This window comes from Dromaius novaehollandiae, chromosome Z (genome assembly GCF_036370855.1).
Source record: "Dromaius novaehollandiae isolate bDroNov1 chromosome Z, bDroNov1.hap1, whole genome shotgun sequence".
Taxonomy (NCBI): Eukaryota; Metazoa; Chordata; class Aves; order Casuariiformes; family Dromaiidae; genus Dromaius; species Dromaius novaehollandiae.
In genome coordinates, this window is record NC_088132.1 from 67027038 (window position 1) to 67042638 (window position 15601).

Sequence of the window (15601 nt, forward strand, 5' to 3'; positions counted from 1 at the left end):
TAACGATGACTTTAGTAAAAATTCTAGGCTGTAGGATGCAAGGCCATCTTCTGCCTCTCCTTGTAGAAGTGACAATATTTTGCTTCGATGTTGCAAACTAGTTTGTTTTGCATCAGTTATGCCCTCAGGCTATTTACTTTATTCAGCTTGGAAAATGGAAACAATAGACAGGTTTCACTTCCTGCTTTCTGGCTGCAATGTTTGGATTACAAAACAGTGCAAAGTAACTTTCAAATTCAATTTGTTTTAACTAAATTATAAGAAATAGTATTTCTGTAAGCTAATTTCAACTGCATCAAGTTTTCCAAAACTGTCATTTAAGACAAGACCAAACTAAAACATATGCTAAAACCCTAAATTAAAGAGTATACTTTAAGCAACCTGTAAATACGTTTGATTCTGAGCTACTGGGTGACCTGTTCTGCTCCACTGAAAATGACAGGAGTTCGTCTTTCCTTCAACAGGACGCGATAGGCTAGGAAAGTGGGAGAGCGTTTTTCTGGGCAGCCTAGGAGCCTGCGGCCCCTGCAGAAGGCTGATCCTGCGGGCAGCCCCTGAAGCAGGCACGGAGCCGAACGGACGGCTAGAGGAGCGCTGCCTGCCTCGCAAGGGTCACCTGCGAAGCTCAGAGTCCAGAGTACAGTACTTCAAACTGACGTGCCCTGGGAAACAAACACAACCGCCACACGTATCAGATGAACTGTTTGAAAAAAAAAAGTAAAAAATAAAACCAGGATGTCTCTCCAAGCCTGATAAGCATATCAAGTGAAAGCCAACTAGAAGGCAGAGAAACAAAAAAGATGTGTGTTCCACTAATATGAGCTGTTAAATATGTTTTCTTTTGAAAACAGACAAACAAAACAAACGATGACATGTAATTAAAAATGTACAAATGCTCAACCCAATTTCTAAACAAAAACTGGGATCTAGTTAGAAATAATACCTAAATTAACATTCAATTAAAACAACATACACTTTTATGTTGTAAGCTAGACTGACATTTTACTTATTATCTGAGTAGTTTAATTTGGTCAACTGCAGACAGCCTTGCATTTGCCATGGAACTAAATATGGCTCTCAAATGCCAGTGAATGAGATGCTGATGTGATATTTGGCCTATTTGTTATTAAAACCATAACTTTCTCAGTTTTTTAAGATGAATTAACTTCTTATTTCATATTTGTTGTGTTGCCTTTGTTGTGTTTCTGCTAAGTTCACATATGGCACAATGTCTACGTACACACATAAATTAAAAAACAGAAACAGCAAAGTGCCACAGAGGAGAACGCAGAGGAACGAGCCTGTGACAACCAGGATCACCTTTCTGATCACCTCGCTCAACACCTTCTCCTCAGTTTACATCTGGCTGAATGCAGATGATTTATTGATCCGCCTTTCAAGAGGAAGGGGAAAAAAGCTTGACGCTGTGGTGTATCAATCAATGTGCCTCACAGAAGCAGGAAATGAAGGGAGTCATTATGGCAAGAAAGTACCTTTTGGAGCCTCCAATGTAGGTGAAGGTAAAGGTGGAGTCTGAGTACCTGAAATCTGAAACACAAAGGGCTGCGTTACTGTAACTCCGCACCCGCTCCTCGCTCTAGCTGCGGGAGCTGAGGTCTCCCGGACCAGGCTCCCGCCGCCGGTGAGGGGGGGCTAGCGTGAATCAGAGGAAATGCAGCAGCTCTCCCCCCCAGCCCCTCGCAACAAGTGCTCCGGCGCCATGGCAACGGCAGGGATTTCCATTGTCAGTGAAGGCAACAGGCAGCAACGAGCCGGGCTGCTGCTACGGCAGATGAGCCGCTGCACAGGGCCGTCCCCGGCAGGGCAGGGGCCGAAGCGCCGCCGTTGTGCGCGGGCCGGGGCCGCCCGCTCGGGCGCAGCACGTCCTCCGCGGGGCGCAGCGCCCGCGCCCGCCGGGCAGCGGCCCTCCGCAGGCGCGCACACGCACACACACGCACGCACATGCACGCACATGCACACACGCATGCACACACGCATGCACACCCGAGAGGCACGGTCTGGCCTGTGGCCGCCGCCGCGCTCCCTGACTTGGGCTGCCCCCCCTTTCCCAGCCGGCGTCTCGTCCCCTCTGCCCTCACATGCCCTCGGAAGGAGAGGAGGAAGGAAGAGGAGAGAAGGGGGCTGATGCCACGCACACGCAGGCTTCAGCGGCGGCCGCCGTCCCCCCCCGCCACGGCCCCCCCGAGGGCCCGGCGGTGCCCCCGGCCCGGCGCGGCGGGGGAAGGGGCCGCCGCGGGCGGGGAGCCGGGGGCGGCGCGGCGCGGATCTGGCGCCCGGCACATAAACTCACCTGCAAACAGGCAGTCCTTCTCCGCCTTGCACTTTTGGATCACAACGTCAATATCCTTCTGAATCCTCTCTTGTCTTGAACACATCCCCATGAAATAAATCCCAGGGGAAAAAAAGAGCAGTCTTTATTTCCACCCCACCCCACCCCCCGCTCTGCCAGTTTTAATAGTCCAAAAGATGGACCCCGGGGCCGGCGAGCGGCAGCCTCCCCCAGCCCCGAAGTGATCCGCTCGGCCGGGCGGAGGACGGCGGAGGAAGGCGGCGGGAGCCGATGTTGCATGCCCAGATGTGCCCGCCCAGATGTGCCGCCGCTGCCGGCGGATGGCAGTTTCCTCCTTCCCTGACAATAGATCCAGCGGAGGGTGGCGGCGGCGACACGGGAACCCCCCACCCCCAGCCCCCAGGGTTTTGGGGGTTGGTTGGTTTCTCTCTTTTTTTTTTTTTTTCCTGAGGGAAAAAAAAGGGGGAGGGGGCAAAGCCAGCCCGACAGCTCACATCCCTGCCCCCGCCCGCCACCAGCGGCGGCCGCCGCGCAGCAGCAGCGGCGAGAGCCCGGCGGCGGCGGCGGCGGCGGCGGCGGCGCCCGCACCCGGTCCCTGGCGGCGCGGGGCGGCGCGGCGCGGCGGGGCCGGCGCTGCTGCAGCGACGCCGAGCCGCAGACCCTCCCCTCGCTCCCGGACGGCACGTACGGCCCCGCGGGCTCCCCCGGCGGAGGCGGCGCGGGGGCGGGCGGGGGCGGCCGCAGGGGACCGCGCGGGCAGCCCGGCGGGCGCGATGGCCACGGCCGCCGCCTCCTCCCGAGCAGCGGCGAAATGCGGATGGCAAGTGAGCCCGGCCCGGGGCGGCTCCGAGGTCGGCACCGGCCGCGGCGCCGCCGGGGAGGAGGCGGCAGCGCCGGGCCGCAGCGGCGGCGCCCGCAGAGGCGCCTCGCAGCCGCGGGCGGCGGCACCGCGCGGCCCGGCCCGGCGCGGCGGGCAGCGGCCCCGGGCGCCTCGGCCGGCAGCCGCGGCCCCTCGCCCGCCCCTCCGCCGGCAGCCGCCGCCCCCTGCCCGCGCTTGCGGCCGCGGCCGGGCGCAGCCTGCGCGCGGGGCCGAGCCGCTGCCCGGCGCCCCCGGGGCCTCGCCGGGGCCGGGGGAGCTGGCGAACCGCCCTTACCGCCTTGCCATCCCCTGCCGACCTCCGCTCCGCTGCTACCCGCGGGGAGCTGCGCACCGGAGAGCAGTAAAGAGCGAAAGAACGCGTTTGTAATCCATCGCCGACCACCGCGGCTTTTAATCGCGCTCGTCTCCCGTCAGTCTGTGGCAAACCTGCCGCTAAAAGCGAAGGGCTCCAGGGAAGGGACGCGCCGCTAGCACGGTGCCTAGCAGGGAGCACTAGTCCAGGCTGGAGGCTTCGGGCGCTAACGCGATACAAGAAGTAACTGTCATGTAATTGAAATGCGATGATTAACTCTACAAAGCCAAGTATTGTCCATAACCCAAAGTGCTAAGTGAATAGTTAAGAAAAAAATAAATGGGTGTGAGCACAGTGGAAACAGGTTCGTTAAAAAAATTAAAGAGAATATTCATAAAATTCAGTTTTTAAGCATTCGTCCAGGTCTAAACAACTCCCATGGATTATTCATTATGGAGCCCAATCATTTCAGTGCTTTTTCATTAAGCAAGTCTGTATTAATCATGTATAGCTGATTTCAAGCCCCGGGACAAACATGATCATTATGTTGTTATTTGTTCTCCAGGGGAAATATTTTGAAACGTGATGATAAAGAGACTCCGTATATATTCCTAACGACAAGATTTCTTGTCTGAAGGAGGGAACATAAGGGAAATTATAAAAAAAGCAGATAGGATTTAAAGAGAACAAAAATCCATCGTGTGACATAATTCTCCGCTTTTAAGAAAAGAATTTACCTCTGAAGAGAGATTTCCAGACAACTTTCCAGTGCTATTCAGTAAATTCTCCTCTGCTGCAGTCCAAGGCAGAACACAGCGCATGTCATTGTACTCACTGATGGAGCCCAATTCAGTAGGACTTTATAATCCTGGCAGGTTACACCAGTTTGCTCAAAGAGTGAGGCTTCGCTGGAGTTTTCTGCCACTATTACATCGTTTCAGCTTTTATCCCTGTTGCCCGCCCGCCAGGTATGCCCACGCGGGCTGCGATGGGAGCCTGGCACAGAGGCAGCCATGTTTGCTGCCTTGCCCCTAATCAAAATTAGAAGCTATAATCAGAACTTGATTTATTCTGGTGAGTTTTTGATCCCCAGCCTTGTAGAGAAAGATTCTCCCTCCCACATGGATCAGGACATGGGATCACAGGCCTATATTTTTACAAGATATTTATGCTGACAGTTGTGCTCACAGCTTATTCTGACCACAGGGTTATTCTCAGTGCCATATCAATTAGCACAAGTCTTGACTGCCTTTTTACACCTCAGACTATTTTCACAGATTTGATACCAGTGAATTAAAAAGTCACCCACAAAGAAACACTACTAGCATCAGGAAAACTAATATGGTTGGTATGTAGTTTCACAACATGAACTGAATAGAATAAAAAGTCTGGAAAAAATTGTTTGGTTAAATATATATTATTATTTATTGTAAGTGCCCCTTTGATTTCTAGATTCTTAGGCAATTTGGCCCTCTTCTTATCTGATCACTCTAGTACTGTTGGAGCAGGAGTGATTGATTTCATTGAGGAAAAGCTCAATATATAATAATATACTGAAGTTATTCTATTGCTACAAATACTGAAAATGGAACACGTTGTAAAATCAAGGTGAGTCTTTAGGGTTAGACTTAATCCTGAAATACGTAAAGCTGCTGACATTCAAGTATCCTCAATTTTATTGCAATGTCTTTATGTGTGCTGTAATCCCCCAAATGATGTACCAACATCTTTAAGAAATTTTCTGAAGAGTTTTCCAAACAATTTCAAGAACAATAGGACAATCGGTTTTGGAAGTAAGGGTCTTGGTTCAAGGGAATTCAGTGTATGTCTTTCCAATGGTCTTTCTGCTCTTGAAAATCCATTCACGTCATTTTCACTGTTGTCTCAAATTCAGCTCAAGCCAGTTTGCTTGTACTGAACTGATTACCACAATTAAGCAAAAAAGTGCAAGTAATTTTTATATTACTTTTTTTTTACTGTTTTGGTAAATAGTAAGTACTATAAAAGTATCTGTTCTGACTTTTACATGCCCCAGCTGAAACTTGGGTACCAAACAAACTAAAAATTTGCTCTTTCTGTGATTTCAGCCACTGTTTGCCAGTCACCAGTTAATTTCTGCAGGCACTGAGCTCTGGGAGGCGGAATGCTTAAAGGAGCAGTATCATTCCACTCTTCGTGTAATAAAACACAACACAACCCTTTCCAGTAAGCTGCCTCGAAATGATATGGTTGTTTCTAAATGACTGTGTCATTAAAGTCTGAAAACATAGGCATTAAGTTGTGAAATATGTAGGAATAATACTTACTTTTTTCCCCACAAAAGAGAAGTGAAACAAGTGCATTGTAAAAATATGTCCCAAAGCATAAAAAAAGTTTAGCTTTAAACTTTAGTATAATTTTCACTAGAGCTCTGTTATTAACAGTGATAATCTTATACCCTGCATTAAGATAATACCTGAGTTTAAAGTTAAAATCCTTTAAGAATATTTGTTTTAGATGGATTTCAGGTCATCTGTCTTCTATGCCATTGCTCTCGGTTGTCCATCCGAGTGGAGGGTCACTGCTGCTTTTAGGCAGCCACAATCCATAGCCAAGTAATCCATAAGAGAATACAAAGCCACTCAAATCCTTAAACAGTTTTCAATAGACTGGCTTCGCCAGATCATCACTGGAAGTCTGTGATGACATGGTTTCAAAGACCACTAATATGGTGTACCTATCATGATTTAAGAGTGTAGTGTGAATAACGCATCTGAAATGATTTTGGGAGTCGGTTGGCATTGGTGCATTGATAAAAAGCCTCCAATTTTTTAAAAAGAATGCCAGTTTAAATGGTATTAATAACATAACTTAAAATACTGGTATGATACATAAAAGCTTTAAATATTTTTGTGTGAAGAATAGCGAGGCAATGACTAGATCACAACATGAAACGGTGCCTTAAACTGTCATCTGTCCTGTCCACCATAAGTTTTTAAAATTGATTTTAAGCCTTTTCTTCTATCCTAGTGGGGACAAAGTTTTAGGTAACATATTTTAACATTACATATTTCATTTGCTTTTTCAGAATAGCTGTGGAGGAAAGAAAAAGACATAAACATTGAACTGATATACCAGAGGACCAAAGCTGACTTTTTAATTCATTGTTGAAATTTCAAAAGTGACTATATTTTTCTCCTTTTTAAAAAATATTGTATCAGCAGCAAGAGTCACCTCAAACAAAACAAAAGGATGTACAGGTGTTACACACAGATGTGTGGGATTGTTGTGACAGTAGCCTCTAACTTTCCAGCAAAGACCGAGTACTCGTCCTTCCAGATGGCAGCAAGACTATCCTTATGGCTGCGGGCATGATAAATGCTCTCAGCAATGTCCAATAAATCATGCAATCAGAGTCCAAAATGACACCACAATTTATTGCAACTCTTAACATTAAACTTTGTAATGACTGTTTTAACCTGTTCTTGTTTTTCCTCCTTCATTAATGTCATCTCATCTTTCAGCCTCTTCCCATTACTCTCATTTCTCCTATTCCTTTTGTCTTTCCTCATTAACTCTTACACCATTAAGTTAACATCTTATTTTTTCTAACAAGACTCATTACTATCCATTCAGTTCCCCTCCTCCATCTCACTCTTGCCACTTCATAGGCAGCACAAGGAAGAGGGCCAAAGGGATCTTTCTCTACAGAAACTGGAGTTTTATAACACAGGCAAACAGAAGTATTTTAAAACCTTTTATCTATTGGCTTTTTGGTGTCAGTCACCTAAGCAAATCCCAAAGGGGAACCCTATGCCTGTTCCCTGCCAGCTTCTTGAGTGAGTTGCTTCTTGCCAGCACAGTCATTATCTCCACAAGTCTTGGACACTTCTGCCTGCCCAGCGGCCGTGCTCAGTGAGGTAAATAACGGGGCCTCCATCCAGATTAGTCTGCAGCCTGGTAGACAGAGTATTTCTCTGGGAGATGGGAGTTGCGAGTTTATCCTCATAGGCTGACACTAAGTTGACGCTTACTGTCTCCACAAACGTCTCTCACTACAAGAATGCCTGAAGCTCGAACACTGATTGAGCTATGCAGTCCTGAAGGTACATCAGCCTGCCTGAGCCTAGGAAATGGTTTCTAAAGCAGAACTGAAATTCCATGGAGAGGCCTATCTCAAGGGGTGTAGATAAGCACCTAAACCAGGTGAGAGGCAGAAGGCCAGATCAGCTTCAGCTGGCCATTTTCTATGCTCCCTGTCTGGTGTTATGGCTATTCTAAATCCATTTCTCAAGAGCTTTACTTTCTTCATTCACTGAATAGAGAATGTAGATGACTACAATATTCATACTTACAGCCTGTGGAAAGCATGTGAGCGCTGTCAATTTATATTTAGTCCCAACCTATAATATTTAGTGAATGGCTCAAGCATAAGCACGACAACACGTATCATTTGCCACAGCTGCAACCTACCACCTAGCAAATTTCTCAATTGCTGAGCAAACACGAGGTTAAAAAAAGCCTTAGAACAAAACTCGTCTGTTGCCTATATACAGATTGCAATTTCTTAATTGCAAGTAGTCATGCCAGAAAGTACTCAAACTGTAAAACACTTACCTTACTAAAAATATTCAATTTAGTCCATTTTCTGCAACAGTAAATATGATTCACCATGTCACCATCTGTTATCAGGTACTGATGCTTGCCTGCTAAAACAACCTCAATTGCAGCCAACCTGTGCCTGATCTTAACTAAGAATTTGTAACTGCCAAGTACTCTCAGTTCAGCTGAAACTGATAGGGGTGGAAGCACTCAGCACCTTGCAAGATTAGCCCTTAGAAACTGAAGACTAGTTCCAACAAGATTCATTTATACTGCAAGCTGTGGGGTAGTGTTTTGATCTCTGAGCTAACTCTAAATGAGAGGCTGAGAAAGAGGGAAAATTAGCACATGCAGAGTTTCATGCTGCTGCAACTACGCTACTTCCTGTACCCAAGGAAACTCATTTAGCGTTTGCTCAGCTATTGCTGCGCTACCAACTGTGTTTAACCCCACAGATGTAATTAGATTTGGGTGTCTGCATGTGTTCACTTCAGAAGATTAGGACCAGGGGTTAATGCAATGTTCGTTCAGTCTTCTTAAACCAAAGCACTCTTTAATCTTAAGGAACTAAACATAAAAGAAAGTGACATTTATGATAATTAGTGACTGTATGCATCTGTCTCATTTAACTCCTACCAAAATCATCCCAAGCTTCCATACAACAGCGTAACTTTCAGCCTCCTCCTGGGTGCTGCCTTCAGTCATTTTCCCACAGTCCGCTGTCCAGTGCCCCTATGGTTAAGAAAAGGGGTTTAGTTTTTTAGCTGTTTATAGGCCATCCTTTATGGCTGTTTCTCTTCTAGTAAAACAGTTGTGCAACCTGGCAGGATCCAAAGCAGGTATTGTTTTGTTTTCTTTGGTTTTGTTCTAAACAATATCGCAGGCATTGTGTTTAACATGAAACTCATACAAGGGAGTACATTGTGTGGGGTTTTGCTTATTTCTTTAGCTGCCAGGAAACCCAGCCAAACCTATGTGTACAGTGTTCATCCCATTGATCATATCATTTGGTAGCTAGCCAGATAATTTGTTTTCAAGCTACGTTCACAATTACTACAAGTCAGCCTGTTCCCCAGTTTCCCCATTATCTTAACCCTAAGGTACTTCGTGAGCCAACAGTATCCACAATGCAGAATTCACTATGAAAAACTAAGTAACACCATAGTCTAAACTAGTAAAAAAAATTGTTTTGTTCTACCTAAAAGAGACTGGAATAAATACAAAATTCTTAGGCAAAAAGACTGTGGAGTCATAAATCAAAAGAACCAACATATTTGGAGAAACACGTCCACTCCCTTTTAGTTATCTGAGGCACTTCGTACAGTTTATCTTGAGCACAAAATCATGCTTATCAAATTTCAAGTAGGTGTCTTTTCTTTTAAAACCATCTGCTAACTTCACAAGACTTTTCAGTAGATCAACAGCTTCAAACATCCAGTACTGTGATTGCTAGCTGTCTACGACATAAGAAGAAAGTGAAATGAAAGAAGTGCCAATGAAAGAAAACCTGAAACCCCTCAAGGAGATATATAGCAAGTACAAAAGAAACTGTGCAATATTTTCAAGAAAATGACTGCTCAGAGATTAACCTACACTTTTGGCAGGAAGGAGGTGTCAGGGGAAAATGGGAGAGGAGTTAATGAAAAGAAAATCAAGAAATAACTGGGAGAAAAGGAGTAGGAATGCTTTTACTGGGAAGAGAGGAAATAGTTAAAAGTATCTCCGTTTTTTTAAGGACATCGTGTCAGCATTCTAGCTTCTTATTAAAAAGATAATGTCTAAGAATATTAACATTTAATATTGAAGATCAAGTCTTCATTGCGGAAATTGTCAATTCAGTTAGACCTTGCTTCTGCAAATCACATCTAAGCTTTCAGTAAGAGTAGTCCCATTGATGCAAGTAAGCCAAGTTATGAATTAAAATGAAGCAATTAATTAGTTTTTAAACACAGGTCTTAGTTTTGCCACATCCATACTCACTCAGATTTTAAAACCCACATATCTGTGTGCAGCATAAACAAAAAATGCCATTTTCTGCAAGGCTAGTGAAGCTCCACCTATTGTTTCTAATTGTATTATTTAAGTAAATATTGTAAGCAAGCTTCTTTAAACACAACATATTCTCGACAAGGATACCAAAAAAATTCACAGTCATTGAAAAGAAATGCATAAATGTCATTGTGAGAAGGGAGGTTGGTGTATCTCCATTAAGCAAGGCCTACAAAGAATGAGGGTTTGAGCTTTCACAGTGCTATGTACCTTCTCTGTTCCTTCTGTGATACACAGAACATGCCACAAGACCAAGGTCAGATCCAAAAAGTAGGGAAAAAGATACCCCGCTGAGCAATTTCCCTGCCTTAGCCAAAAGGCGTGCCATATTTACTTCAAAAACACAAAATTAATGAGGGAAAAAAAAACTATCAAAAGTTTCTCGATTCTGTGTGTTTTTCAGAACATCTATGTGACCTTTTTCTCTTTCCTCTTCCTCAATTCTGCTTGTATTTTTGTCTGAAAATGAGATCTGGGCTGCCAGCAGCGAAGTAACCCATTTTACAAATCCTGTTGGAGCCCCATCTGTTTTGGTTGAACTTTGTGTTTATTACTGTCCCACCTAACATTCATAAACACAACTTCAATTTATTATGAAATGTAGGTGAGCTGTTTTGTGACTGATAAGGTTGTTTTACAAGGTTTACAGTATATTCATACTGTAGCTTGTGTAGTATAAAACAAATTTCTTCTAACATTCACAACATAAAATACATACTTGTGTAAACACACTTACTCAGTGATACAGCTATCATTGCTGTATGGGAATGGGACAGAAAAGCAACCACAATTAAAACAAGGTCATTATTACTGATTTCTAGATTTACATATCAATTCTTATGTATATTTTTAAATAGTGTTTTGTATTTGATGCTTTTCTTTTTTTTCTTCCAAAATGGCAAAAACCATGAGGCCATCATGTAAATCTTTGGAAATATTTCAAGGTTAAAAACCTTGAAGTAAAATCATCAGATGATAAAGTTTCCACAAACTTTTCTTTATACATCTGCAGTTCCCCTAAATCAATTATTAGTATGTCCATCATTGTACTTAAACTATTCGAGTTTTATAGAGATGCTGTATATCATAGTTAAGGTTTTGGTGTGCAGAACAGTGATAAAATGTTACATAAGAAGATTTATCTTAGTTGTTGTGTCTTGGTGATATTTTTAATGCAGCTACAGACAGTTCTATACTATAAACCCTAGGTTTTTTATTAAATTAATTTTCCATCTTCCCACATAATTATCTAAATTCTCTAAACTGCACAGATATAGCTCTTGGCACAATATTTCATGCTGACAAGAGAATGCTAAAAGAGAAATGCAGCTGGATAGACTCCTAAAATACTCAGTACTGATTTATGCATTTCAGTAAACTCAGTTACAAGACAAGAGCTGGGTAAATAGTAGGAAAAAATATTCATGGACACATTCACAAATCCCTTTCGATTTGGCTATTATGCCACCCCTTATTGCTTGCTTGTTTTCAAAAATATTCAGCAAGGCTATGTTATTGCATGATGTCAATATGCAACCACGATAATTCTTGTACCAATATTAGTATTCCTGCTTCAGCCAGAAAAGCCTTTTCTTCTGTTCACACAATCAGGAAATAGACACAATACCATGCAGCCTAATTGAGTCACACCTCATGGACAATGTATTATAACTAGTTAAAGATATGATTCAGAGTGAACAGTTTTCAAGCAATACATTACTTGATCGCTGTTCACATAAAGGTATTTAAATAATGATGGCACAATTCATACGTCCCTAAAAATGAAAGGGCAAAGGTTGCCAGCACTCTAGAGGCCTTTTGACCAAGACTTTTGCTGCTGAATCAAAGAAAAAGAGAATTCATACTCAGTTTGTATCAAACTAAACTTATTTTTGTTATCTCTTTTTGTCACTGAAACGAGCTGGAGGAGTTCTAGTCCATTTAACACAAAATTGTTCTTTTCAGCCCTAAACAAAATATTTCATTTTGGGACACTCATTTTAGGAAAAACAAGGAGTCATAGAGCCAGCCTGTGAAGAAACGTCCTTTTATTCAGTAGCTTAGAGGCCTGAGGAGACACGATGTCATTTTGTCTCACATCTTTGCATTTCCATATTTATTCAAGTGTTTTAAAGAACGTGAAACACCTTCAACAAGAGGATCCTGCTCCAGAAAATCCCCCCAGCTTTTAGTTAGGGTACTTGGTAGAAGTCAAGCTTGGTTTTGTTCCTGCCTCGAGTGGAGCAGAGCTTGTATTCGAAGGGCTCACGAAGGGAGAAGAACGGATCCTCAGCTCCATTGTTTGAACAGCCGTTCAAGAGGACTCCAGTCCCTTGCCCACTGCGCTTTTGGTTTAGAAAAAGAGAAACAGCTTTACAAGCAGAGAGCAAGAGCACTCATCTGAGAGCACAGTATTTATGGCACTCTGTTTAAAAGCAGAGGATTGAACCTCCTGAAGAGGAAAGAACTGAGTTCAACTTTCCCATATCTGGAGTGAATGCAAGAGCCACACTATTCAATGAAGTAGAAGATTATTTTCAGCTGGGAAAAAATACATCTACACAATCAATCAGAATAAGTAATTCAAGATCTCCCTTAAAAAGACATTTTTATGACTTGATAAAAACATTAAGTGTTTATCTAGCAGTGTGATAATCTGCTCAGAAAGAAGCAGCCCCAAGAAAGAGAAACGTCCACGAAAACGAGCTATAGCTTGAGCACCTTTGGAGTTTGGAAATCCTTGGCTCTCAGAAAAATATTTGATTGACGTAATCATTAATGTTCTCTAAGGCAGTGTTTCCCAACTGGTGATCTAGGGTCAAAATATGTTCTAAGAAAATGGCTACAAAATAGAAGATTTTTAAGCATACAGACACGCATGGAGACAAACCCAAAGGAGGATAAAGAAAGAGTCAAAAGCAAAAATAAAAAAAACAGACTAAACTTTGAATATGCATTTATATGTAGGTACAAACAAAAGCCTTTGTAACATACTGTACAAGGTAGTTCTGCATATTCTCCTCCCCTGCCCCTGCCAAGAACGAAGATAAAGTTTCATAGATTAAATTCAGGCTTCCACAGGCCACTTCCCCTCTACCTCTGGCTGTGTGTTTTAAGGCCCTCAGTTAGGCCAGCATGGGTGCTTGTGCAAACCCACAGTGAGCTGGTTCAAGGAATGGAGCCAAAAATTAGGTCTACAAAAACTGCAGTTTCGAGCCAGATCAGCTCCTCACGTGGCTTATTACAGAGCCGTACCTTAAGCAACATGCTGGTTGAAGAGAGGGGACAGCAGACCCCAGTGATAGGTTGCAGCTATTCTGAGAAACTGCCAAAGTCCAAATCTTATCTAACACATACTGATTAGAGTCAAGCAGTCTATCTACTTACCCTAGCACAGGCAAGAACATAAATCTTACACTCTAAAACATAAACCTACTTACATACAGAATAGGTCATTTAACAACAGGGTTCCTAAAAAAATGCCAATTGAACTGTACTGTAGAAAACACCTGATGTGAGAAAGAAATAATAATTCATCACAAAGTGGAGGAGTTTAAGAAAACAGAAGGCCAAATAATGTGATGCAGTTATCTCATTTACTTCTTCACCACAGTGGCGATGAAGGATAGCTCAGGTCTAGACAGTGGGAGTTAGCCAAGTGGGTGAGGACACAAATCAACACAGAAACAATGCTCACGATGATAGCGTAAATGACACTCTGAAAACCATTTCGCAGATAAGTCTGGAACAAATCTGCTGATCCTTGTTTATGAGGGCACAGTGCCCCAAGTAAAGCAACTGCCTTCTCACTGCCTGGAATAACAAATGTCGCTCTTCTACCTAAACAGACTGCAATGTTCTTGATGAGGCTGGTTTCCAGACTGTGTGATCCATAAAAGCAATGCTTATTAAGAACATCCCTCAGTTCTAGCCTCCCACCCAGAGGGGAGCTGTGATGCTGTCCAATAAATTACTTTAAATAACACTTGTGCGGAAAATAATTCAGAAAAATACTGCAAAAAGAATGACATAGTTACTCTCCATGCAAGCATCTGATCACTAGTTGAGAAACTCATTTCCTTTAGTATGGCCCATTAAATTCTTTCACATTTTAAAATTATGTATTGTCCTATGGCTGTGTTACCTTTTAGGCAAGTAATGTAGCATTTCTAATTTTTCTGGAAGAAATAAGTATGGAGACCTATATTCTTGTATTCATTCTTTGTCCCTTGGTGTATTTAGCTTAAAACACTCTAGCTGATATTTCAGGATAGCCTACGAAAATATTTGGTACTGGTAAAAACAGTATATGGAGATCAAACTTCTTCCAGTAGGTCCAAAGGATAAAGCCTGTAACGTGGCCTTTTGCAGCTTTCTTTAAAGATTCTCTGTGTTTGCTGCCTGATGTACACCCAAAAATAACTGGGAGAACAGGAGTAAGTTCATGTTTCATAACTTTATTCCAGAAAATATAAAAAGGATTTAAAGTTACAGGTTTTGTTAAAACCCACCTATCTATCTTATTGTCCCTGACATCACAGCAAATAACTTGCTGAGGGAGAAAGGAGCTGTGTAAGGTGTGTACCACTGCCCTCTAACTGCATACAATGAGAAATACTTAGACGTCTAAGGCCCTGTACTTGTGAGCTAAAAATTGCTTTTTGCCTATACAGATTCTTTGGGTTTTAAGACTGTCCAGCAAGCTGAGCTGTGCAATTTTGTTTTGTTTGGGGTCTTCTGGGAGATGAGTGGGGTTGAGAACTTGGATGGGGGGATTTTTTTTTTTTCTAAACACAAAATAACAGACAAACAAAAAAGGAAGTGTGCTAGATACAAAAGCCAACTGGACAACAGAAGTGGATATTCTAGTTTTAATTAAAAAGTTATCTCCTATCACACTTTATTTTTTTTTCCATTCTAAGCAACTCTGCTTTTATAGTGGAAGCTGAGTACTAGGTCATTTCTTCCAAAAATATTCCCTTTGTTTTCCTATCAGTATTATGATCACTGCTACAGGTAAAAGAGCACATGGCAAAAATTCTTGTGACACTCAAGGGGATAGCTAACTGTAGAGGATGAGGCTCCCACCACATGGCCTCAGCTGCTCCCTCAGTAACTGGAAACAAGTTGTCTGCCCTACTAAACTGAGCACACATGCTCTGAAACCCATTTCCCCACTCCACCTAGCTGCAAGCGTCATGAGGAACCAGAGCTTCCTCCTCTGCTGTGGGCTGGAGGTGTCCCCAGACTACCTGCTGTGTCTGCCTGTGACCGCCTTCAGTTTCTTAAACTCTTTACTGTTCCTCTTCCTGTTATCTGCCAGGCTGTGAGCTGTGCAAGCACTTGCATAGAAGACAAACTACAGTGCACAAAAAGATTGCGTCAGAAACGAGAAAACAAAGAGCAATGACAGATTTTCTTTAAAGGCATGAAGATAAATCTGAAATATGAAATAAAACAAAGGCATGGGCATTCTGACTGCACAGTT

At 43.2% G+C, this 15601-nt stretch overlaps 1 protein-coding gene and 1 long non-coding RNA gene across 4 annotated transcripts in view; one reads left to right on the forward strand and one right to left on the reverse strand.

The window, feature by feature from the left end:
• LOC135325134 (protein mono-ADP-ribosyltransferase PARP8) overlaps window positions 1-3608 on the reverse strand; it is a 117489-nt gene extending 113881 nt beyond the window's left edge. Inside the window, exons 1-3 of one of the 2 annotated variants that reach the window (XM_064502763.1) lie at window positions 3466-3608; window positions 2312-2385; window positions 1494-1548 (exon numbers count right to left, since the gene is read on the reverse strand). In XM_064502763.1, coding sequence (XP_064358833.1) covers window positions 1494-1548; window positions 2312-2385; window positions 3466-3476 — 140 coding nt within the window. In that variant the 5' untranslated portion in view covers window positions 3477-3608. Of the gene's footprint in view, window positions 1-1493; window positions 1549-2311; window positions 3031-3465 lie in introns of those variants that run through there. The other variant, XM_064502762.1, reaches the window with a different exon arrangement.
• Window positions 2876-6940, forward strand: LOC135325135 (uncharacterized). Of its 2 annotated transcripts, none has more exons than XR_010386324.1 (3): window positions 2876-2995; window positions 5571-5688; window positions 6551-6940. It is a non-coding gene; the product is annotated as an uncharacterized LOC135325135 (long non-coding RNA). The 2 variants fall into 2 exon arrangements; XR_010386325.1 differs by lacking the exon at window positions 2876-2995 and adding an exon at window positions 3736-3847.
• Window positions 6941-15601: the final 8661 nt, after the last annotated feature.